Source organism: Candidozyma auris, chromosome 1 (assembly GCF_003013715.1).
Source record: "Candidozyma auris chromosome 1, complete sequence".
Taxonomy (NCBI): Eukaryota; Fungi; Ascomycota; class Pichiomycetes; order Serinales; family Metschnikowiaceae; genus Candidozyma; species Candidozyma auris.
The window spans coordinates 1,687,399-1,711,950 of NC_072812.1; the positions used below are offsets into that span (position 1 = coordinate 1,687,399).

General features: G+C 43.7%; 10 protein-coding genes across 10 annotated transcripts; 6 read left to right on the top strand and 4 right to left on the bottom strand. All coding sequences in view use genetic code 12, as the record gives it.

The window, feature by feature from the left end:
- Positions 1 to 4: 4 nt before the first annotated feature.
- On the top strand, positions 5 to 2,446 carry CJI96_0000780 (uncharacterized protein; the record flags this gene model as incomplete). The annotated part of the gene is made up of 1 exon (XM_029035027.2): positions 5 to 2,446. The coding sequence occupies one exon, from the start codon at positions 5 to 7 to the stop codon at positions 2,444 to 2,446; it is 2,442 nt and encodes an 813-aa protein (XP_028890269.2).
- A 50-nt stretch (positions 2,447 to 2,496) lies between these two features.
- On the bottom strand, positions 2,497 to 3,597 carry CJI96_0000781 (mitochondrial 37S ribosomal protein bS1m; the record flags this gene model as incomplete). Its single annotated transcript, XM_029035028.2, has 1 exon — positions 2,497 to 3,597. The coding sequence occupies one exon, from the start codon at positions 3,595 to 3,597 to the stop codon at positions 2,497 to 2,499; it is 1,101 nt and encodes a 366-aa protein (XP_028890270.1).
- A 158-nt stretch (positions 3,598 to 3,755) lies between these two features.
- MDM10 (Mdm10p) lies at positions 3,756 to 5,090 on the bottom strand (the record flags this gene model as incomplete). Its single annotated transcript, XM_029035029.2, has 1 exon — positions 3,756 to 5,090. One exon carries the CDS (start codon positions 5,088 to 5,090, stop codon positions 3,756 to 3,758), a length of 1,335 nt encoding a protein of 444 aa, XP_028890271.2.
- A 234-nt stretch (positions 5,091 to 5,324) lies between these two features.
- CJI96_0000783 (uncharacterized protein) lies at positions 5,325 to 6,146 on the bottom strand (the record flags this gene model as incomplete). The annotated part of the gene is made up of 1 exon (XM_029035030.2): positions 5,325 to 6,146. One exon carries the CDS (start codon positions 6,144 to 6,146, stop codon positions 5,325 to 5,327), a length of 822 nt encoding a protein of 273 aa, XP_028890272.2.
- Positions 6,147 to 6,310: 164 nt separating this feature from the next.
- Positions 6,311 to 7,561, top strand: CJI96_0000784 (uncharacterized protein; the record flags this gene model as incomplete). Its single annotated transcript, XM_029035031.2, has 1 exon — positions 6,311 to 7,561. One exon carries the CDS (start codon positions 6,311 to 6,313, stop codon positions 7,559 to 7,561), a length of 1,251 nt encoding a protein of 416 aa, XP_028890273.2.
- A 31-nt stretch (positions 7,562 to 7,592) lies between these two features.
- On the bottom strand, positions 7,593 to 8,375 carry CJI96_0000785 (acetate uptake transporter family protein; the record flags this gene model as incomplete). The annotated part of the gene is made up of 1 exon (XM_029035032.2): positions 7,593 to 8,375. The coding sequence occupies one exon, from the start codon at positions 8,373 to 8,375 to the stop codon at positions 7,593 to 7,595; it is 783 nt and encodes a 260-aa protein (XP_028890274.2).
- An 847-nt stretch (positions 8,376 to 9,222) lies between these two features.
- Positions 9,223 to 10,503, top strand: LAS1 (rRNA-processing protein LAS1; the record flags this gene model as incomplete). The annotated part of the gene is made up of 1 exon (XM_029035033.2): positions 9,223 to 10,503. The coding sequence occupies one exon, from the start codon at positions 9,223 to 9,225 to the stop codon at positions 10,501 to 10,503; it is 1,281 nt and encodes a 426-aa protein (XP_028890275.1).
- A 209-nt stretch (positions 10,504 to 10,712) lies between these two features.
- Positions 10,713 to 16,160, top strand: SPO72 (Spo72p; the record flags this gene model as incomplete). The annotated part of the gene is made up of 1 exon (XM_029035034.2): positions 10,713 to 16,160. One exon carries the CDS (start codon positions 10,713 to 10,715, stop codon positions 16,158 to 16,160), a length of 5,448 nt encoding a protein of 1,815 aa, XP_028890276.2.
- A 969-nt stretch (positions 16,161 to 17,129) lies between these two features.
- On the top strand, positions 17,130 to 18,869 carry CNT (Cntp; the record flags this gene model as incomplete). Its single annotated transcript, XM_029035035.2, has 1 exon — positions 17,130 to 18,869. One exon carries the CDS (start codon positions 17,130 to 17,132, stop codon positions 18,867 to 18,869), a length of 1,740 nt encoding a protein of 579 aa, XP_028890277.1.
- A 608-nt stretch (positions 18,870 to 19,477) lies between these two features.
- VPS35 (retromer subunit) lies at positions 19,478 to 24,535 on the top strand (the record flags this gene model as incomplete). The annotated part of the gene is made up of 4 exons (XM_054702029.1): positions 19,478 to 20,903; positions 20,955 to 22,035; positions 22,507 to 23,704; positions 23,792 to 24,535. The coding sequence occupies 4 exons, from the start codon at positions 19,478 to 19,480 to the stop codon at positions 24,533 to 24,535; spliced, it is 4,449 nt and encodes a 1,482-aa protein (XP_054558004.1).
- Between the last annotated feature and the right edge of the window lie 17 nt (positions 24,536 to 24,552).

Sequence of the window (24,552 nt, forward strand, 5' to 3'; positions counted from 1 at the left end):
CACGATGCCTCCACGAATGAGAAGGCGTATTACTACTGCCAAAAGGGAAGAGATTGAAGCCGAGCAGCGTCTTCTAGATAAGCAGATCGTTCGTCCCTTTGAAACCCTTGAAGGCTTGCCAATATCATATAATAAGCCTCCCCATGGCCACTACGAAGAGGTATTGAAGAATCCATTGACAATTAAGGATTCTGCGGTGCTTTATAATTCATTGATTCGCTCACGAAATACGTATGTTTTTCATGCTCCGATGTTTAAGTTGTACTGGGTCAAACAAACAGCGTATGCTAAGAAGCTAGCAGAGATGGAGAAAGGACCGCAACCCTCTAAGGAAAGAGAAACTCGAAGAAAGTTTGCTAAAGCAACAAGCAACTCATTGGAAGCAAAAACAAGAACACCGATTTTGAGTGGTGATGTGAATGCCAGAGATGTGATGTCCAAACTCTGTGAAGCTTCACTTTCTCTAGGGCCACATTCCATGGAAATACGAATCTTTATCGCCAAAGATGCTCGATCCGAAAAGTCCAAGGCGTTTTCCGAAATATCACAAGTATCTGATGGCTCAGATCTACTCATGAGAAAATCATCACCGCCACCTCCTCCACCGCCTGCTTCTGATCCTGCCTCCTCAGCAACGGCCTCCTCAGCGACAGCCTCCTCTCTGCATCCCGAACAGTCACCAATGGGTGCACCTGTGGCATCTTCTGCGACTACAACACCTCCCACAGCCTCGGCGCCTTCTGCAATGTCTGCGCCTCCTACCAATCCTTCGCAACCACCATCAACAGAATCGTCTGTTCCCTCGTCAACTCCGCCTCCTTCCAAGGTTGTTGAAGAGAAGGAAGACAGTCACAATATCTCATCTACTCAATCGTCTCGTATGGTACCTGACAAAGATACAAGCATAGAACCCTCGAAGGCTGAAGGAAGCACACAAGAGTCAAAGCCGTCACAGCCCAAGGGTGATACAGATCAACACCCAAAAGATGAAGCTGATAAGAAAAATACTGCCAAAAGCTCCTCTCCTCCCAATACTCGGGGTACAGCTGCACCTAGTTCTTCAGCTAGCACGACTGATGCACCTTCAAACCCAGCTGGATCTGGTGCTCCACAAGCAAAAACACCGCAGGCTGGTCCTCCCAAACCTTCTGGAGCATATCCACGACCACCTCCACCCAGGACTGTGGATATGACGTCGGTGGATAATGCAATAATGATTTCTAACCTCAATGCTATTGCGAAAATCGACCTTTCGTTGAATGATCTTATGAAGGTTGTTGCGAAAGGCACAGCTTCCGAAGCCCAAATTAACTTATTTAAAAGATACATTGAAAGGGCAAAACAGATGGGTCCTCAGCCCCACCATGCGGAGTTATACTTTGTGAGAGGCTTGCCTCTCCCACCTAACTTTCCAAGGCCCTATGTTGCAAAACAATTTGTCCAGCCACGTCCTCCCAAACCTAGATTCAATAACCCGATGAAACTAACGGCTTTTCAGGAGAAGTATTTGCACAATGCCACATTGGTGTTCGAGTTTTTGGAAAACCCTAATGTCAGGTACGTCATACCAAGAGACTCAATTTGTGAGGTTTTACCTCCCTCTAATCCCGTCACACTAGAAGATGGGTCTGGCGTGAAGGATGTGCTATTCAGTAATATTTGGATCCATAATATCGAAGACGTTGAAGCTTATGAACAAAAGTTGAAGCTCTATCAAGACGAACTTAAAAGGAAGGAAGAAGAGGAAAAGGCCCGCAAGCAAGAAGAGGAGAAAGCTGCTGAAAACGATGGTGGAAATGAAACTCAATGTGAGGAGCAAGTAGCAACAGAGGTCAAAGTCGAAGAAGAGCCGCGCCCTCAGAGATCCTCGAGAAGTGGGAGAAACAAGAAGCCTCCTCCAACAAGGAAGAGGACCAAGCCACTTGAACCCCCTGAAGAACCACAAGTGAGGTTTACCACATATTCGTTTACGGTGCATGGAATTCCCGAGAAGTTTGTTCCTATTGTCGTGAACAGTATGAGACCAATAAATCTCGTTCAAGAAAAGATGGAAAAGATCTTGAAGATTGGTAACCGCGTCAGCCCATTTCATCTCTGGTATCAAGTTGATGCTAAGCTCGACGAGGGTGTAGCTGAGGATTTGAGACAGTCCATAATACTGGAAGAGAAAAAGATGGCAGGCGTTGTCCCACAAAGCGTTGAACGAGAACAGCCGAAGAAGAGAAAGAGGGAATTCAAGAATCCAAGAGCCAAGAAGGCAAAAGAGGATTCCCCGTCGACAGTGTCTGGAACGCCAGTACCTCCATACAGTGGAAATGTTTCAGTGACTCCAACGAGCCAGTCCACATATATTCAGAATGGTGCACCACCGGACACTAGTATGAATACTAAACCTCCTGTGGTCGCTGACAGGCCCAATTATACTGACATTAAACAAGAGCAATGACTCTGAAACTTTGAGGAGTTTATTGTATATATACAAGTAAAAGGATACGATTACGACTTGTTTTTGGAGACCAAGCCCAATAAATTCTCTAGAGCCTCGGCATCTCTACTGTTTCTTTCAGAAAGACTGCCAAAGTTGGGGTTTGACGCCACGTAGTTGGATCTGTTGGCGTATGATGGACCACTCTCCGTTCTTTGGATCCAGGAGCCAACTCTAACCCCATCAGCATACATTCTAACGCCACCACTTGGCGTAAGTTCCGCCTCACTGACTTTGAATGGGAGCACAAATTGTCTTGCATGTTTACCTGGTGCATTGTTGATGAAGTTATTCTGCAATATAGTTGTTCTTTCGTTCACTGAGGCAACAAAGCCGCCGATGGTAGCTTCTCTGTCGCCAACAAGTCGACCTGGAGCAATGACGCCATGCTTGACACCATTTGGTGTGTTATTAAGACGACCTTTCTGATTGTATGAGAGACCCCCGGTACCTTGAACTACTCTAGGGGAGGATCTGGTGGAGACCTTACCAAACTTTCTCGTCAAGTCGTTAAGTGAGGAACGATGCTTGTTTACATTCTCTGGGCTGGAGAGAAACTCCTTTAAAAGCTGTTCGAGCTTTGAAGGAATCTTAAACACAATTGACTCCGGTGACTTCTTCAATAGCCACAGTTTGAAGTCCTTGGCTAGCGTGGGGTTGGCTTTGAGAACCTTCTTGATATTGTTGAGGTTGGCGTTCATGCCAAGGTTGAGCTGCGATAAAAGGCTATCATCTTCGACACTAGACGAGTTGTTGACAGTTTTAGATGTGTCCCATGCGAATAAAGGATTCGCATTGCCATGAGATTTCTTCAACACGATCCCAGACTCCTGGAACTTCAATCTGTTGTAATGCGGACTTGAAAATTTCTCCACGTCTGGAATGCCGTTGGAGTTATCCATGGAGTTCATGACAATGTGAGATACCCCCACCTGCTTAGGTAAAGGTGTTTTGAGACCGTACTCTGAGCGGGAAGAACTTCCCTTGGGTGCAAAGAGGATCTGGTGGGTTGGTGCTATTTTACCCGATCCTCTAAGAGATTTTCCCAAAGGCGTTGCCACCTGAGCTAACCTGGAGTCCTTGAAGAGCTGATATAAGCTTTGATTTTTCATTACCCTTTGACTCAGGCACAAGTTGAAATTCTCACCTGGTCGACTACAATTTTTTTTTTTCACCCTTGGTGAGGCACTCTAGTGTACAGGTACACTAGTGCAAGATATGTTGCAAGAAGTAAACTTTGCTGAATATAATTCGATTTTAGATGATATATCTATGATGCATAAGAAAATGACACTCCAAATTTGCCGAGCTCTGGTACGTTCTTCACAGGATCGACGCCGATCTTCACACCTGAACTCACCAAGAACTCCTTGTAGCGACCAACCCAAAGTAGCTTAAGCATCCGGTCACTCAAGCTGACTGATGCCTTCAAGACCGAGGAAAAATTACTTTCGCTAACGAGACTTTGAAAAGCCGTCATGACTGTCTGATTCTTGATATCCTGCTCAGTTCGTAGTCTCAGTGGACTGTACAAGTCCGCAGAGCGAGAATGTTGTCCAGGTATTGGATTCAATATTCTTGTGTGATCAATCTTGTTGTGATGCGGATCTCTAGTAGAATTCTCAAGCTGGTGTTCGTGAATGAGAGGCGCTAGATTCTCGTGATGTATACTTGGATCAGAGCGTCGGAGGTGATTTGATTTGATCGTAGAAGGCTTGGAGAAGTTGTATAACTCAAAACCAATGGATAAATTGCTGGCATATGAATACCAGTTGAAGTCATACTTGGAACATACTGTCGATGCAACAGACGTTTTGACATTATAGGTGGATGAAATATGTCCCAAGATAGGATTGCAGGATATGGTCATTGTGAGCGGTTTGCCAGTGGAGGTAGATCTGGTGGAGTAGCGTAATGCTGTTGAGAGTCCTGGACTCATAGACATCGCTGCGTACCAGAACTCTGCACCAACAGAAACAACAGAATTGTCAAACTTTGGTATTAGCGGCGGCGTTGCTGGACGATCATTGCCAAAGTTATAAAGACATCTGAAGCCAAAGAGTGCCTCATTTGTGGAGTATATGTATTCTTGAGAGAATCTGGGGGCGTTTTTTTGCAAGTAGACGATCATGGTGCCGTTCCTCTTTAAATGTGGATTGTTTATACATTTGATCAAAAGCTGTGTTTGCTTTGAAATCTTCTTTATGATCATAGCTTCAAGCGCTGACCCAGGGAAGTACATCCTACCGTAAACCAATGACGCCTTATCGTTCCTGGGCTTCCTGCTTTGCTTGGTGATCTGGTGATAGGGCTCGATGATGCGAAACCCAGCAATAGCGTCCTGAAGTGAAACATCCTTAGTACCCGTGGAATTCTTCAACGGGACTGAAGTATACATATATGCTAAGGAACCATTGATGGACTGGTAGTTCAGAAGGGTTAACGACAGGGCCAGGTGTTCTGTGGCCCTCGACAGAACTTCTAGCCTAGCGCCATTGGGAATTGGGAAGTCCAAGAGTGCTTGCGATGTCGCAGTGATGTTATTGAACTTGTTATCTTCATTCCAGTCGGTGGCTTTGTGGAAGCATCGCTGTAGATATTCCATGTGCGTGTACATCTGCCAGTCTTTCAGTGAATGTTGATGCCAAGGGACTTGCGCGCAGATGGGTATTATGTGGGTTTCTGTAGATAGGCATTTAATTAACAAGATGAAGTTTCTTATTTTATTTTTCTTTTTTCTTTAATGTACTTAAGCTTCTCCTCTCTTCGTAGAAATAGCTTTTTTTCAGAGGCTCAATGGCCTCCTTACTGATATCTATCATAAGTTTATGCCGCAGGTTTATCCATGAACTCTTGAAATAGTGGTTTTCGTCGTCGATAAGTCATTCAAAGTGTCTATTAAATCCTCGATTGCTGGAAAGTCTGGTTTGATGAAAGAGGCCTTCTCAGCAACTGAACGCATGGGTACACCACCGCTGTCTCCAAACTCCTTCTCGTCTGTCATATAGAATATCAAGAATTCAACGACTTTGAAATGTAAATTCTGCTGCAAAGCGGCCTGCGTATCTAATTCTTTTGATTCTGCCGGTGAATATTGGAGTAAATGAATTATTGTCAGACACCCACCACATGCCTCGAAAACACGCATGTTTCGTAGGTTGAAAAGCAAGATATGTATTAGTAGAGATACAAAAGATGCACAGATCTCTAGCAGGTACCACTCGTTGTCCGGGTCTAGAAAACCGAGTATAACCAGCATATTTGCCTTTTTGCCAAAGATATTTCTAGACTCTGGATGTACCAAAAGTAGACCCATAAGACAAGTGTTAATCTTAAGAATTGTCTCGATTCGGGGCGAATCGGATGCCTGTAAAATATCCCTATATGCTGAGAGGAGTGCGCTGCTTAAGTTGTATTGAAAATTATCTTGTAGCGACACGAAACTTGCTAGGCGAGAGTCCATGGACCCTGATGTATGCAGCTTTTGTATTGATGAAGCTAGAGAGCGCAACAATTGATCGACTTCATTGACGCCATTCTCTATCTCCTTGAGATTTTCTGTATTGAGTTGCCCTATAATGCCTCCCAACGTGTCCTTAAGAGACATCTCGTATCCGTTGAAGTACTCAAACGTCTTTCGTTCTAGGCGAAGTACATACATTGTTGATAGGCGCGCGGTACCTGAATATCTGGCTAGTGAGAATTAGTAGGTTTCCCACAATTGGCGAAGAGATTTACTCCTGAATATCTCTTATTTTTTTTTGGCCCAGCAAAGCATTTGCATTTTTCTCGCTGCATACCTTATCAAAGCCAAAAATTTACAACATGACTGCAACATCAGTCATTTGGGGCTGCGTAGCTGCTGTCATACTGTCAGCGGTACAGTCCTTGGGAATCACCCTACAAAGAAAATCCCATGTTATTCCACATACTGTTGAGATAAGAGACGACTTGGAGCTAAACCCCACAGAACACGAACCTCTTCTGCCGAATACTACCGCGTCCATACACGGTAGAGGCTCCATCTCCACACACATTGGCCTAGATAACGAGACCAACAGGTACACGCATCTTTACAGACGACACCTATGGCTAATAGGATTCCTGATGTTTATATTGGCAAACATCTTCGGCTCGATAGTCCAGCTATCCACTTTGCCGCTCATCATATTGTCCCCCTTGCAAAGTATTGGACTCATATTCAACTCCATCTTCAGTAGTATGCTTCTACCTGGTGAGAGTTTTACAAGTAAACTTATCATTGGAACAGCCATCATCTCGATAGGTGCATGTGTTATTGCTTATAATGGCGGTGCCGAGAGTGATCTCCCCAGTGATATCGGCACAGATGAGAGGTTTCGCTTGATGTTACGAAAATTTAAAAGACCCACATTCTTGACGTGGTGGATCTTCACCTTTATTGTCATTCTTGCTTTGATCAGGATCAACTTTGTTTTGTCTAGAAGGATACATCAGCTTTTACTTCATAAAACCGGCAAGCGTCTGACAAGAAACAACAAGAAGATCGTAAGACTTTTTACTCTTTACAAGGGAGTCTTGTACGCTGTTATCAGTGGAACTTTGACAGCACATACCTTTCTTTTTGCTAAGTCCATCGTGGATGTCGTTGTCGCTACGCTATTGGAGAGATCAACACCCAAATCTCTGTCTACCTATGTTACGTCCATCCTTCTTCTACTTGCTACACTTACGATTGTTGGCATGCAGCTTGTGGCATTCAATTTAGGTCTTTCACACATTCTGACATCTATTTTATATCCCTTGTGTTTCTTAGTTTACAATTTGGTGAATTTATTCAATGGGGTTCTATACGATGAGCTTTTGCTGAAGGACTTGATGACGAAAACTCAATTCTTCTTTGTCGTGATTGGTTTACTTGGAGTTCTTTTCGGTGTTATCATGATCAGCTGGGATAGTGCTCTGGGGCCTTCTGAGCGCTCTTCGAAGGAAGACTCGGAAACCCTTCTCTATGCTAAATTTCCTTACCTACAGACGAGTCATCATGTTAAACTTTCATTCGAAGAAAGCGAGCTACTTAAACAGCTTCAATTGTGATGGATAAATAATTAAGGCATTTCTGGCTTTTTCAACCTCTGCCAAACAAGGGGAGAGGAATGGCAGTTGGAATAACGTAAGAGTTTTGTTTATTCGCCACACCAGCAAAAGCGCAATACCACCCACATATGGATGAAATAACACAGAGAATACCTCCTGCTTTTAAGCAGCCTGCACTTCCAGTGAAGTAATGGCCAGCCAAAACGAAAAATGCACAATCCAAAGTCAAGAACAATGACATGAATACCACCGTGGTCTTGAAAGTAAGCACAAGCATCATAAAACAGAAGATACCCCAGCCGAGCAAGTATAACCCAATGCCCGCATTGAGTTGATCGACATCATCGCCGTATGCTGCCGCAATGCCAAAGGCCTCTACGTTCAATGCTCCAAAGCTGATCCAGAAGCCCATCCCGAAACTTACCAACACTGTTCCAGCGAAGCAGTTTCCAATGACAAGCTCCCAAATACCGGCAAATGCTTCAACAAAACCGCCATAAAAGAAACATAAACCAACGACAACGTTGGGCTTACTGATGCCCATTGCTCCGGCCAAGTAGAGTCCCAATACAAAAGTGGTCAAGCCGAAAGAGGCAAGACCTAAGGCTGCTGCATTACCAAATTGATGTTTGGGATATGGCGCATACCTTTCAGACACAAGTGTTCCGCCGAACGCCCTCATGAGCTCATGACGGTAATATCTTTTCCCACCTAGAATTACAAACTCATCTCCATCTCCAGAAAGCTGGACGTTGCTGATGGGAGCACTATCGTGAGAAGCAGGATATTTTTCGGAATTCAATGACGATGACATTTCTGAATTTACTACAGATTACTCATTTTAGATGTCTCTGTCTCTATATATATTCTTATCATACCACGAAGTTTGGGTGCAAAAGGCGTTAAGAACGAAGCTCTTTTCCCCTTGCGCGTCATTGTGGGGAAGCACACTCTTATTGCCAAAGGCATTACCTGGAGTTATTAGAACTACGAAAATGAATCTTTCACAGAACTAACACAAAAAAATTTTTTATTGAAGATATCTTTCATCAATTAGTGTTTTTTAACAAAATAAATACCAAAAAAAAAAAAAAACCAAGATCAAAGTTTTGGTGTGAGAGATTTGCTAACGCCGACAACCGGGAGATTTGCACCAATTTCACATACACCTCAAAAGTCCGAATTCCAAAATAAGCCATGAAGACCTTATCGATGAAATGCGTGGGGACGACCCATTTCTTACGGGCGACCCCCGACTAAGTCCTTGGCCCGTTTACCCAGTGAAGATGGCTCGGGTGGCCATCCTAGTGGGGGCTTATCTCAAATATGGAGCATGGTCTTGAGGAGCCAAAACCCTCAAAAGAGCTGTTGCCATACACTGAAGGGGCTTTATCTCTTGAATGGTTGCAACGCACGCTGTTTAAGGAGTTTCCCCTACTTTTCGCCAGTCGCTTAGAGTTAAATGGTAGACGTCAGCTCAAGGACTGCAACTCCATATTAATAAGCACTCGAATGAAGAAGAACAATTTTCTTTTACCACGACACTAAATGATATGTTTCCACCTCAGGCACTAGCGACTGCACCACCTCAACAGTGGAGGCGGCGAACGTCTATCTCCTGCACTCTCCTCTGCCCATCGTGAGCTGCCGACACACCGTCCATGAGCACTAAAGGGAGGGTAATCACCCCGTATAGAGACAATCTAGAGCTCATTCGACTACGAGAGTGCTTCTATGGTGCTACAAGCGTCTCAGTAAAGCGACTGGCACTCAACTTGGTGAAGGTCTTGCAAACTCGAGGAAAGCTACCTCACGCGATAGATGCTACAGCAGCACTAGTGAACTTGGAGTTGATGGGGGAAATGGATCATGAGCCCCTTCGCCACGCATACTGCTCGACCATGACAAGACTAGTAAACGGACTTTTGGACCCGTTTCAGCAGGCGTCAGTGGCTTTGCCCTTGCTGAGATTGGCGAAAGAGATTGGGCTACTGTACTCGTTTGTGGAGATACGACACATGGCCACTCACGAGGGGCTTCCATCTTTGGATAGGTTGAGACAAATTGCGTTGGAAGCAAAGTCGTGGCTTTACGAGAATTATTGGGCGATGATTGAACAGAATCAAGCAGTGTGCGAGAGAGGCGATTACCACAGCCCGGCAAGCACTCTGATTGAGAATATCTCCACTGACTTGAAAACATACAAGCGATTGAGGAAGCAGGATGTCGATGTGACGCCTCTGCAGTGCGAAGATAGAGAAATACTGAGTAAGTATCAAACAATCTTCAAATCACTCAGGTTGGGGCTACGTATTCCAGAGTTTCAGAGCAAGCTTGCGAAAGAATTGATTTTCAACTTTCTCATATACACTGATATAAGAGGCAGGGAAGAGTCAAGAAGAGCAAAATTCAAGACCCTTGTGAAAATATACGGGCCATTATTGCAAGAATTGGGTGTTGACTTTCAGGCAAAGTTGCTTTGCTTCCTTATTCAGTACAGCTCAGACTACTCGAGCTACAGATTCTCTGAGCTGGAACAGCTGCAAGCCATATCCTGGGTGCGTTACTTATTGCGGGAGATTTTAGAGAAAAGTACGGAGAAGGATCAGATTATGCTGGACAATATCAAGACCAGCATAGACACTCACCTAAGTCTACTAGAGAACTCCTCATTTCTAATGAAAGAAATAAGAGCTGCTTTGCAAGGAATTGATACAAGTGGTGTTGCTAGTACACTGTCACAGAATAAGTTTGCATTGCCCCCAACTCTAGACGAAATCCTAAGCTCCAATAAGAAACAAAGATTGAGCGACCTGCCAACTCCACAGCCCGTACCAATGTCAGCAAATGTGCAGACGTTGCTGAATGAAGGTTCGCTAGTGTTTCCCGAATTCACCAACTGGAGACCCCAGCCGTTTGGTTACCGTGGTAGGACCAGATAACTGACAAAATTTAGCTCTATACGAATGATAGCATCTGCAGCCACAGACTCGCAACTAGATCCATGTATGTAGGTAAGGTAGATAAGATATATCTAATCGCGCAATGGCAGGAGTGTGAGCTACTAATCTTAAGCACCACCTTCCTCCCAGAGAGACTACCGCCCCTGTTAACCTAAAAAAGCAATTTCAAAATCAGCATACTTTATGCCATGTCACCCCAATGGATGCCTCAAAATTTGCAGAAGCGCTTGCTTCTATATATTCTACAGCAGCTCCTGTTGTTCTCTGAGATAGATCTCCCGAACCTTGAGGAAGTCTCCCTCAGCAACATCCAATTGAAGGACGTCTCGCTTGATCCGGAGAAGGTGGGCAAACTACCTGGCTGTACTTTTCGTTTTGGAGAGCTCAAGCAGGTAGAGGTGAAAGGCGGAGTTGTCGGAGGTGTGAACCTTAATATAACTGGGGTGGATCTAGTGCTTGCTACTAATATTGATGACTTTGACGGGGATATCAAGAACATGCTGATGCTGTTGGCACAGAGCACTGCTAACCTAGCCAATACTGTTATTTTCGAAGGCGATCTACCGGAGAGCAGTGCCAGCGCACTACAATCTGAGTCCGACTCTGACTCCGACCCAGAGTCTTCCAGCAACAGCTCAAGCATACCCAGTCACCAGTCAGCGACTTCTCAAAGGCGACCAAGTGCATTGGGAGGCGTCATGTCAAGAGCTTTGGAAATCGCATTACTGAGGATCCAGGTGACGATTTCTGATGTCAACATCAAAATAATCACAGAATCCGTGGATCTACTTGTATCTATAGAAAGCATTTCATTTCTGACCACAAATAAGCAACACTCCTTGAAAATAAAAGCAATTAGAGTGTCTACACTTGATCCAAATACCGAACCAGGGCATGGTGTACAGAAATCAACTGATCGTCCAAGATCTGAGTCTGAGAGTGAGGATCAGTTCGAGCGAAGCAGCGAAGATGATTCAGCTGATGATTCTTTGATGAGTAGCACTGTCTTCACTCATGAAGAAGCCAGCTCTGTGTACATGAGTGCCACTGCCCACAGCTTTTCCAAACCAAATGAGAGCTCCTTTCACGAAGGAGATCCTTCAGTTCACCTTCTTTTCGTTGATTTTATGGATGTCAGCTTTGATGGCTTGTCTCCCTTGACAAAGTTACAAGTAAAAGTGGATACTGTGCGTCTGGCTGCTGTCCCCATAGCGCCAACTATTTCATTAATTGCAGCTTGCACTGCCAAAACCTGCCGCCTGAAACTACATCAGCTTCGCAAGCAGCATGTTTCCTCTCGTCGGCTGGCACTTTCCGGTAATCAGCCTGCGGTGCGACTGTCGCTACACGAGGATAAAGAGTCCTCTTCAAACGAGTTCTCAAATTCAATAGAAGAGGCTGGTCCTGTGTTCGATAGATTACAAATTGGACTGTTCTATTTAAGCCTCACTTCTGCCATAAATGATAAGGGTGACTTTGCCTCTACGTCAGATGATATTACTTTTGCGGCTACAAATATCAACGTGAAGCAAAAGGATGAAACGCTTACCTTCGGTGGAGTCGAGAAACTAAGAATCTTGAGAATAATCAAGGGTGAAGAGAGTGAACTCTTCAACTTTGACTCTGTGAATACTGTTGATCAATCTACTTCGACACCAAGTGGCCTTGATTTTGAGCCCTCCTCGAGGGCTTTGCCCACACGAGCTGACGTCAGATTCGAATACTTTAAGGCTGCAGAGAGACCTAATAATCCAGAGATCACAGTGTTGCTCTCCAAACGTGCTTCCATAAGGTTACACTGTGATTCTTTACTGTACCTCCTCAATTTCTTCGATGCGGTTCAAGAGGTACGTGAAAACATCACTGCGTTACTTTCAGAATTGAGACGATTAAATGTAACGAAATTCAGTGTCGAGAGTATGATTCCAAAGCCAAATCAGTCGGATGGCAGAAGTGAGATAATTTTCCAGACATCCTCTATTGATGTCGAATTTTGCCTTTCTGATTCTTCGTCTTTGATTTGCAAGGTTTTCCCTATTTCATTTAACACGACTGTCGATAATCTTCGTATACAGCGTGTCACAGTAGAGTCTCACATCAATGGAAGTGTGGATCGTTTGTTTACGATCCCAGACGTTCGGTTCGAGACGCAACCCGTCACTATAACAAAATTTGATACCAGCGCATCTAGTCCCTTTTTCCGCAAGGATAAGGTTACATCATCGATGAATATTTATATCGAAGAAATTGTGGGTTCTATAGCTGCTGATAAACTAAAGAATTTGGGAGACAAAGTGAGAACATTTGTATCGGGGATACAGTCGCGGAGCTCGAAAGTGAATGCAATGACAAGTTCTTCCATAAATGGTTATCGCCTGACGAAAGACCCCAAATCTGTCAACGTTAGTACTCTTGGGCAGCTGGCTTACGTCGGCGAACGCTTCGGAAGAGTCAAACAAAAATCGTCGTTTAAAGAAGTCGATGCGAAGCCTAGTGTATCCTTCAGCATCCACATCTCATCCATAACTCTCACATTAGTTTGTCTATTTCCTAGATTTGGTGACTTGGTTTTTCAAAGTACCAAAGTTCAATTCACCAAATGGGGAGATATAAGCAGTGGTATTGCAAAACAAACCGAGATCTTCCGAATCAATGAGCATGCCAAGATCAAGGAAATGCTTTTTCAATGTCTACCATCTACATCTCCTACATTAATCATGCATCATGATAGCAATGACAAGGGAACTACAATAGATATTACCGTTCGAAAATTTCTCATAGACTATCATACGCACTGGATGCAACTATTCGAACGTACTTCTCAAGGGCATACGGCTGAGGAGCTAGCGCAGGCGACATCTCCATCACTGGCAACGATTCAAAAAAAAAGATTCGACCTTCGATTCTCGTTTGACGACTTTGTTCTCGGTCTTCATCCAGGAAGGCTTCCAAGTCAAATTGGCATAGCGATTGAGAAAGGTAGCTCTGATTTTACCTTCGCCAAGGAGCAATTTTATGTCAAAAGTTCCTTTAGAAATTCATCTCTATTCCTTATTGATGATTGGAGAAATCTCAGAAATCCTACACAGCATTCCCAAGAAGTGAGTATGACTCATTACATGAGTCAACGAGGTTTTTTGCAATGCGGATACATTAATTCATCCCATGTTGGTATAACAGTCAATACTGATATAAAAAGCGTCAAAGCTAGAAACGATCTGCTCGGCATCCGTGGGGAACTTCCATTGTTGGACATAAAGCTCAATTCAGATGAACATATTGTTGAAGTGTGTGCAGATTCTTTTCAAACCTTGATTCAGCTGTTCAATGATCTTAAGGTACCACTCACTTTCAAGAATCACGAGAAATACCGCTTCCATGTTGATAAGGGTTTCCAATGGCCGACAGACCTCAGAGACCAAATTAATGAGGTTCAGAAAAATATGAGTATATCCACGGGTGATTTGTGTACTCCCCCGCCGATGCCTCAAAGACCAACTAAAGATGCTGAATCATACTACTATGATACGTCCTCCACTCACTCGCGAACTGAAGACCTGACTGGCTGTGAAGACGGCATTAGCCTGCGCTTAAGTGATATTACTATCGTAGATGAGCATTTTCGGGACCAAGATCGGAAAACCGATGCTGCCATCCTTCCTATGAGCATTGCAGTTAATCTTACCAAAGCCAGATTGTATTTCTACGACGGCTATGATTGGAAACTGACCAGAAAATCGTTGCGACAAGCGGTCAAGAACATGGAAAAGAAGGCTATGGAAATACGATCGAAAAAGGCTGAACGGAAGAAGTCCTCTCGGGAATCTACTAAGGCAACTAGATGTGACTCAACGAAGAGATTTCTGGACGAAATCGATAACATACAAGAAGAATACGAAGACGAAGACGGAAAAGAAATCAGTGAGACCTTGTTTCAGTCCATCTATTTGGGAATGCCAGAAGACTCCAAGATGAGCAGTCTAGTGAGCAACATCAACTCTGAGATGCAAGCTGTCAACAAAGAAAGGGCTATGGATGAAGCATTGAATCCAAATATCAATGTTGACGTCGAGAAGCACTACAAAGACCTCAGGTTGAAAAGATCAGGAAGCCATAAAGTATCTCTTGATGTGCAGAATGTTGAGGTCTATGTCAAGAACTTCACTAATCGTGATCCTCGAGTAGATGCAACTGCAGAAGGTATCGATAAGGAGCTTGTTAACCAAGTCGAGGTGCGACTTGACTCTTTCACGATGTATGACAATGTATCCTCATCAACCTGGAACAAATTTCTCACTTACATGAGCGTTCTAGGTGAGCGGGAGGTGGGGACATATATGCTTCAATTTAGCATACTTAATGTCAGGCCTGAACCGACTATGCCATACACTGAGGTTCTTATGAATGTTAAGTTGTTGCCTTTACGTCTATTTGTCGATCAAGATACATTAATGTTTTTGGGCCGCTTCTTCCAATTCAGAGACAACCGATTTAACTTACCTGTGGACGAGCCTATATTTGTACAAAAACTTGAAATAAGCCCAATTCGGCTAAAGTTTGACTATAAACCTAAGGCCATGAATTACTCTGGATTTAGAGCTGGCCAGGGTGCTGAGCTTGCGAACCTTTTCATTCTTGATTCCGCCGACTTGAGACTTGCGAAAACTGTTGCATACGGTATCTTGGGATTCCCAAAATTGGGATTGGTTTTGAAAGACATATATGTGCCCTACATCCAAAAATACCAAATAGCAGGTCTTTTGTCAGGTCTCGCGCCAGTTAAGTCCTTAATTAATATTGGAGAGGGCTTCAAGAATCTTGTCACCATACCCATGAAAGAATACAAAAGAAATGGACAGCTTATGAAAAGCTTTCAAAAGGGCACAAAATCATTTACAAAAACCACTGCATATGAATTGTTGAAACTTGGAGTGAAAGTTGTGTCTGGAACACAAACCATACTAGAATCTCTGGAGCAATATGTGGGAGGTGAAGGCCATCGAGCAAGACAAAAGTCCAAACCAAATGAGCAAAAGAAACCTTCGAGGAGATTATCAAACGAATTCAGCACCTTGAAGCAAGAGAACCAGAAGCAAGATCTATTACAGGCTTCACAATTGATGAAGAAAAATGTACCATTAGGTGAGGATTCACAATCCGATGAGAAACTCTATTCGGTCATGCTGATGGACGACGTTCTAGAGGAAGATGACGTAGATCTGGATGATATGGAGCCTTCAGTATTGATTCTCGATACAAATGAAGAGGATAGCTCTTGCAGTGACGAAGACAAGGAATTGGATCAGGAAGAGGTGGAGCTTGCGCAAAAAATGGTTAGCTTGTATTCCAACCAGCCCGTAAACACTAAGGAGGGTCTAAAGTATGCCTACAAATCGCTCGGGAAAAACTTGAAAAGTACAAAAAAAACAATAGCGGGCTTATCAGAAGAACTCAGACGAGCAGAAAATCTACAAGAGCAGTTATCATCTGTTGCTCGGACATCGCCGATGATTGTGATAAGACCTATGATAGGCACCACAGAGGCGATAATGAAGACGTTGATGGGGTTAAGTAACGAGATAGACCCTACTTACATTGTGGAGAACCGAGAAAAGTACGGTTCGGATGAAAAGTAGCAGTGATAAGATAAAGCAAAATGCAATTTATTTTTATCAGTACCCAGAGATCCACACCATCATAAGGCACCGTGGAAGGAGAGACCGGTACTCTTTGGCAGAGTCGGCACAGAGGCTTCGCACACCATCGATTTTTGCCTAATGCGTGGGCTGAAAGGCATCTAGTGCAGTTCAGAATTTGTGCGTCTGTCGGTTTCTTCTCACGGCAAGAGAACGAGAGGTGGAAAATTTAGACGATTCATTCGTGCTGAAGTAAGTATTGTTTGCCGAGGCAGTTGCCAAGTCAACCAAAGAATTCCACTGCCTAACGACGGAATGGAAAGTCTGTAGTGGAGCATTGACAACTCCGCCGGAAGGGTTCCTGATGGGGCTTGTCATGATGCGGCAACGTTTGCGCAGAGTGGAGACTTGACAAGGCGTTCCAAAGAAATGCAACAAGGCAATTGAGGCTGGCACTGCACAAGCATGAAGCAGGGAAGCGAGCCAACCAGGTAAGGGGCGAAAATCGTCGTAAGACGCCTCCGTTCTTGCACAAGGAGCGAAGGCGGGAGTGTGCGCCATCTAACAAGGATGGAAGCGTTGAAATTGCAATCGTTTAAGCTAGGAATGGGTCAGTTGTCAGTTTGAAACTGGTGCATTCCGCAATGTTTCCGTAGCCGAATGTGTTGGAGGCTTTGGCGACATTCGGTGCGGCCCTTGAAGCAAAAAAAATTAGAAAAAAGAAACTTAAGATGAAGGTGCGCATAGATAAGGGCATTTTTTTTTTTCTGGTTCCGTGCGTCTCAATGTCTTCTCATGAGTATAAAAATTTAGTGCGCTATCTTCATTGGTCTGGGCTCGGCTTTATAAGCGTTTTGAAATCTTGAATTTTTTTTATTTCCCCAGGTTTCTGATTACCTGTGCGTTTGGCTTTTACTCCAATACTTTTAATCGACCCTATTGACGGAGTCTTTTGCATCCTAAACAGGTATGTCCAACATCGAATCCCGGCAGTCTCCTCGGCCAGAGGTGACCGAAGAGCAGAAGGATGGCGAGATCAGATTCGATGATCACAGCGATCCCTCCATATCTGAAAAGGGCTCTTCCAGCTCCCTCACGAAATGGCAGAGATTGAAGGCTAGATTCCCTTACTGGAGACTTGCTGTTGACATTCTTGTTGGATGCTTTTTCACCGCATGGTGGCTTTCCATCATCATTCAAGATAAGCACAGACACAAATGGTTGATCCCCACTGTGCTTTGGGGTATGCTTATGGTGCGTTTGATATCATGGCATTGCAGAATCCTTTACATCATATACCATCACGCTGCTAAGGTGTGGAACTGGGCCACCGACATCGTTTATACAAGGGTGCTCACCACTAGACCCAGAAGATTGTTGGTTGGTGCCACCATCACTGTTGGCGTGGTTTTGCTCGGTACATTTGTGCCCGAGGAGATCGAATTTTCAAAGAGAAAAGACAGAGCGATCTCTTTCTGTGGTGTGGTGGTAGCCATCATTGGGTTGTATGCTACCTCGAAAAACAGATCCAAGATCCAGTGGAACGCCGTCATTGGTGGTATGTTGATGCAATATATCATTGCCCTTTTTGTTTTACGTACAAAGGCGGGCTATGATATTTTCAATTTCATTTCCTTCTTGGCGAGAAAGTTGTTGGGCTTTGCTAAGGATGGTGTTGCTTTCTTGACCAATGCAGAGGTATCGCAGCTTGGTATGTTCTTCTTTACCGTTTTACCTGCTGTGGCTTTTTTCGTCGCTTTTGTTCACATCTTTTACTACTACGGTGTGATCCAGTGGTTTATTGGTAAGTTTGCCAAATTCTTTTTCTGGACTCTTCGTATTTCTGGTGCTGAAGCTATTACCGCTTCCGCTTCTCCTTTCATTGGAATTGGTGAGTCCGCTATTTTAATTAAGGATTTGTTACCCTTCCTCACTCAAGCAGAATTGCATCAAGTCATGACTTCGGGTTTCTCCACAATCTCGGGTGCTGTGTTGGTCGGCTATATTGGTTTGGGGTTGAACGCACAAGCCTTGGTCTCTTCATGTATTATGTCTATTCCTGGTTCCATTGCAGTTTCCAAATTGAGATTTCCCGAGACAGAAGTTCCATTGTCACAAGGTAGGGTAGAGTTCCCGGAAGAAACAGACCCAAACAAGAAGCCTCGGAATGTTCTTCAATCCTTTTCCGAAGGTGCTACATTGGGTCTCTATACTGCAGCCACCATGTTGGTTCAATGTATGTGTATTATTGCCCTTGTTGCCTTGATTAACGGAATTTTGACTTGGTTTGGTGGTTTCTGGAACATCAAAGAGTTGACTTTAGACTTGATTTTTGGTTATATCTTCTACCCCGCCACTTTCTTCCTTGGTGTGCCAAGAGACGAAATTTTGAATATTTCGAAATTGATTTCCGTTAAATTCATGCAGAATGAATATGTGGCTTACAATATGTTGGTAAACGAAGCCCCATACAATCAGTTGTCTGACAGAGGTAACTTGATTGCCACATATGCACTCTGTGGTTTTGCCAACTTTGGCTCCATGGGTATCACCTTGGGTGTCTTGAACACTCTTAGTAAGGGTAAGAGGTCCAGTGACATCTCCAAAGAGATTTGGTCTGCATTGTTCAGCGGTCTCGTGTCGACGATGATCTCTGCTGCTGTTGCAGGTATGGTCATCCACGACTTAAGTGGTTTTGACAAGAACTAATCAAAACCTGTTTTGTTACTTGTTGCATAATACTAATGACTTTCTCTTTTTACGATATATACGAATAACACACATGGAATATTGTTGCCGACATGTACATTGCAGAGAGTATTTATATTCCAGGCGGCCGTGGGTTATGAAACTAGACATCTACTGCTAAACGGAATCATTTAATGTACCCCATTTGCATACAACAGCGGAAACTGATTTGGTTTACGCTGGTAGGCAAACCTCCTTTATCCTCTAAAGTTGGCTTTGTATCGGGACCCCTTTTTTTTTGTATTCAATGACTGGAGACATATGATACTTTGTGTTTTTGCCTCGTGACGTCAGAATAGAACAGCTTTTCGCAGCCACTGATCAGAATTACACAAGTCATGCAAAAATAAATGCGATCTATAAAATCAATTATAAAGTCCTTCTAGCAAAAAAGGTAGTTACATACCGTTCTCGACCAAGGAAAAAAACCAAAGGATCGTTCTGAAGCAAATTATGGATTCGGTGGTTCAGAAACTGAGTCTTGTAAGATAGTGATGGTGCACGGATGCACTTCCTCAGATAACACCTCTACGTCTCTCTAATCAAGCCTATAAGCACTCCACATCCAAATGTCAAGAAACGCAAATGTTCAGCAATGTCTTAGTAATATCAAGATTCATTCGAAGAGCATGAAGGATAGTCTTGCAGAGGGCAATCTTCTTCAGGCGTTGAAGCATTGCATGAATTTCCTAAATGAGTTGAGAACCTCACAGCTCTCACCTAAAGAATATTATGAGTTATACATTGCAGTGTTTGATTCGTTAGAATACCTTGCGTCGTATTTGAAGCAGTCGCATCAGAGGAAGCAGAAGAGAAAAGAAGACACGCCGTTTTTGGCAGATTTATATGAGATTGCTCAATTCCTGGGGAATATCGTGCCACGCTTGTACTTGATGATAGTCATTGGCACAACGTTGATGTCTACGAATAACGAAAGTGCCAAAGAACTCATGAAAGATATGATTGAGATGTGCAAGGGAGTCCAACATCCCATAAGAGGCTTGTTCTTGCGAAACTACCTCTCACAAAGATCCAAGGATCTCTTGCCGCTAGAGACGGAAGAAGACTTTGAGGATACCGTTGATTTTCTTATCACCAATTTTATTGAGATGAATAAGCTCTGGGTTCGTCTCCAGCACCAGGGCCATTCTAGTGAACGCGGTCTCAGATACAAGGAGAGGAAAGAGCTAAAGGTGTTAGTGGGCTCCAATTTGGTACGACTCTCTCAAGCAATAGACGATTTCTCAAACGGGAAGGAAGGTTTCGGTGAAAAATTCTATAAAGAATCCATTTATCCCGTCATAACAGAGCAAATTATTCAATGTAAAGACTCGCTTGCTCAGAATTACTTGATAGATGTCTTGATCCAGATTTTCCCAGATAGCTACCATTTTGCAACGATTGACGACTTGCTTAATAATGTTTTCTTGAGATTACATCCAGCGCTCAAAAAGTCAGACTTGGTATCAAACTTGGTGGACAGATTTGTGATGAATTTGAAATTTGAGACTGACTTGAATCAAACCACCAATAAGATTGGTTCCACAGGCAGAAATGAGAAGAACAAACCACCAAGTTTGTCCGACTCGGCAGACCCCATTTTCGAGTCGTTTTGGACGTTTTATGATAAAATTGATAATTTACAGCCTTCCCTTTCGGCCGACGAGATCTGCCTGATTCTCCAATCTCTTATCAAGCTCACTCTCAACTTTCAACCGGATAACTACGCCAACTTGAATAAAATCTATGAGCTCGCTATGCAAACATTGCAGAAACATAAGCTGGGCGATCAAGAGAGCAGAGAACGATTCGAGTCTAGCTTGTGGTATGATCTCTTGGCTGCACCTGTGAATGAACTAAAATCAATCAAGGAGTTATTGAAAATAGAGTACTTCCGTCAACTATTTGAGCGCATACCAGAATTACATTTCAAGAAGCAACTTTCCCTTGTCATCATAGATAAACTTCTTGACCTGCCTGAGCAAGAGACTTTAAGTACGTTTGAAGAAGTTGATGATGTTTTTGCGTATCTAACAATCATCATAGAAGAGAAAGATTTCAAAGTGGACACCCAAAAAGATCTAGGAATTAAGAAGACAATCAAACTCGATGGTGGAGACAAGGTTGTCACGGAGGAATTCATGGAAAGACAAGAAAAGCTTTGCAGATGTTTACATTTGATTCGACTCGAGGACACCCTGAAGACCTTATCAGCGTTGCTCTATGTGAAAAAGAGGTACTTGAGCAAGTGTGCGGAGAATACGATTCACACTTATCCTGCTTTAATCAGTCAGATTACCAATTGCCTAAGACTTTTGGGATACAGATCCAAGGCAAGTAATGAGAAAGACAAAGGATCATTTCTTCTGAATAACTTCAAGAACTTATCCATCATCATTGATGAATTATACCAACATCACCTGGCTCACAATGCGGAGCTCATTTTGAGATTGTATTTGAACGCTGCAACCGTTGCAGATCAACTCAAGCAAGAAAATATAGCATTCGAATTATTCCAACAGACTTTTGTCGTTTATGAAGAGAGTCTTTCTATAAACAAAGCGCCTCAGCATGCACCAAGCCCCCAGGATCCGATGGGAGGCTCTGTGGCATACCGACTGGTGTTGTCAATTGCCAACGCTTTGGCTACTCTGAGGTATTTCAGCAAAAAAAACTACGAGGCTTTGATCACCAAAGTGACACTTTATGGTTCCAAATTGTTAAAGAAACATGACCAATGCCGTGCCATTTACAAATGCGCTCACTTGTGGTGGTGGTGCGATTTACTTATCGAGGGCCCGTCACCCACAGTTGCCTCAGTGGATGGCGACGCGACCAAGGATGCAAGTGAACCTAAAGAGAAGGATAAATCATCTACTACAGATGTTACTACAGATGAAGATAAAGAGCAAAACAAAGAAAGTGAACAAAATGATGAAACGCAGATTACCGAGGCTAATGATGTACAGCTCTACCAGGACGGTAAGAGGGTACTTGAATGCCTCCAGAAGGCGCTTAGAGTGGCCGACTCGTGCATGGATCCTTACCTTCTGTTGAGGCTTTTTGTAGAAATTCTCAACCTGTGCGTGATTTTCAATGTTTATGGGAACTACTTCATTGACGCGCGGTATGTTAACGGCCTAATCGATTTGATACGCAATAATGTCGCCAATCTCAAGGACGAGGATCATTCTAGAACAGAGGGGGATCGAGAGACCAAGCTCCTTCGTCACATAGAGCAATTGTTCTACCGCACCTTAGAGCACATTGCCGGACAACAAGCAAGCGAAGGTCGTCTAGAGGGAGTTTTTGTGTGATTTCGATTTCTCTTATGTTGGTGTCACAGACGCGCACTTTGACTAGTTTGGCTTTGACAGGCACCTGTAGCCGAACGTCGGGACCGTTGCGCTTCATCACCGCCTCTCTGCACTACATACGGTGAATATAAAGGAGATAAGGAATACACCCACGCGGTTACATGGCATTGCGTTTATCCTTACACTCAAGTATCAAAAGGTAAACAAACCGCTGTAAACATGAGTAAACATTTAGCTCGCGATAATTCCGTGTGGAATCGCCTTATATATGGCGCCTCCAGGGTCCCAATGGAAGGGCCAGAAGTCGAATTTGAGTCGGAGAAAGCGGGTTTTGAGAAAGAGAAGGAGGAAAAGCAAATGAATTGGAGACTTATTAGTGCCTACGTTTGGATTGCGGTGACCACAGTTCTTGCTCTTCACAGTTTCCTGAAACTTTCTTCTCCTAGATTGAATCCAGGTCTTGTCAATGGCAATAGAGCAAGCAGAATCAGCTCTAGTGCCGGAGTCTTTCTTGCCGGTCAGGAGGCTCCCAATGAGATCATCGAGGTATCATATCCATTTGTTCCTAGTGATAGATACGGCACGTCGTTGCATAGAGCGCTTTTGGTGAACAAAACCTTTGCCCTGTGGGGAGACCCTCTGTACTTGAGCTACTCACCTCCACCCGTGGAGTTCAACAAAGTTGTGTTGACATTATACACCAATGTGACGGGAGTGCAGTACGATAGGTTGGCACATCTTTATGTTGGAGGGGCGGAGATCTGGAGGACCAGCACTATTGAGCCTGGCGGACTGTTGGTGTTTTCTGTCTTCAGCAAGGATGTGTCGAAGTATCTTGCTTTGTTTCAACAAGGGAATGGAATTTTGTTTCAATTAGACAATGTCGTGAACGACCTGATTAATGGCAAGCCTCATGTCGAACTATATGCCGATTTCTACTTCGATGACACGGTCAATGACGCAGAGTTTGGACAGGTCATCGTCGACACCTCTTCCAATGACGCGAGATATAAGTTCTTTGACATCAGAAAGCCCGCTGACAATATCTACCCATTGATTAAACAAAGCGACCCCAAAACACCCCCTATCGTCACGTTATCTGGCGAGCAACAGCTTAAATTGACGTTGCCCCAGGTCTCTAAGAATACTACCAGATTACAGTTAGATATTTTTGCCAGTGGCAATGGCGATGAAGAATTCTGGTACAGCAACGTCTTAGATAAGTACACTGATATATTCAAGTCTACTGCAGGCGAGATGTTGGGCCATGGACCTTTGCGTATCGTGAATGTATACTTCGATGGCAAGAAGATTGCTGCACAAACTCAGCAGCCTTTCATTTTCACTGGTGGTATTTCACCTTCACTTTGGTCTCCCGTCGTGGCAATCAACGCCTTTGACCTTCCTGGTCTCAACGTTGATATATCCGGATTGTTGCCATTGCTTTGGGAAGAGGGTAATCACACCATAGCCATAGATGTCAGCAATGGCTTAGACTAGGTGTATGGTCAGCACTCTGGAATTGGTGATGGATGGATTACTGGTGTCAATCTTTTAACATATGAGAACAAGGATGTGGTACTGGGATCCGGTCAAATTGTCCACATTGGCAACAGGACGAGGGGAAACCAAATCTCGTTTGGTACAAAAGTTTTCTTGCTGCAAGTAGTCAATGGCATTTTGGAAGCTCAGTTGACGAGTGAGCTCACCTTGAAATTAAAGGACGGATCAACATTGAGCACTCTTGCTAGTCTGTTCACCAAGGGTGAAATTTCGAACGTGCAACTGTACCTCAACCTGGGTGCCAGACAACAGGTGGTTCACACTGGCCACAATGCAAAATCCTTTTTACTTGTGAACAAAAATGACGAGGAGGACAGAATTCACCTGACGAACGTGTCGTTGAGTTATCCGCTCGTTCTTTCTACAAATAAGAAGACGTTGACAAATGGGTCCGATTTGGATGTCTCAATCTTGTATTCTCTCGCTACTACTTTAGACATTGATGACCAAAGGGTTATGGCAAACGGCATTGCTCAAAATGGAACCTCGATCTTCCACGGTCGAGCAGATGGCAATTACGGTGATGGAAGTATGACAACCAGATACAAGATCCAGGTCAAGGGTCCTCTGAAACAATTTACTTACAAGCGTAAAGTGGATGCTGCTCATGGAAAGATCACTTACGATCATTCTGATTTTGAGGACGATGCAACGTCTTGGAGTGAAATCAATGAATTAATTACTGAGATAGAAAATATCAATGGTACTGACCACGGGCAACTTCCAGAAGTTCCTACGGCTTGGTAAAAATTATGAGATCAACT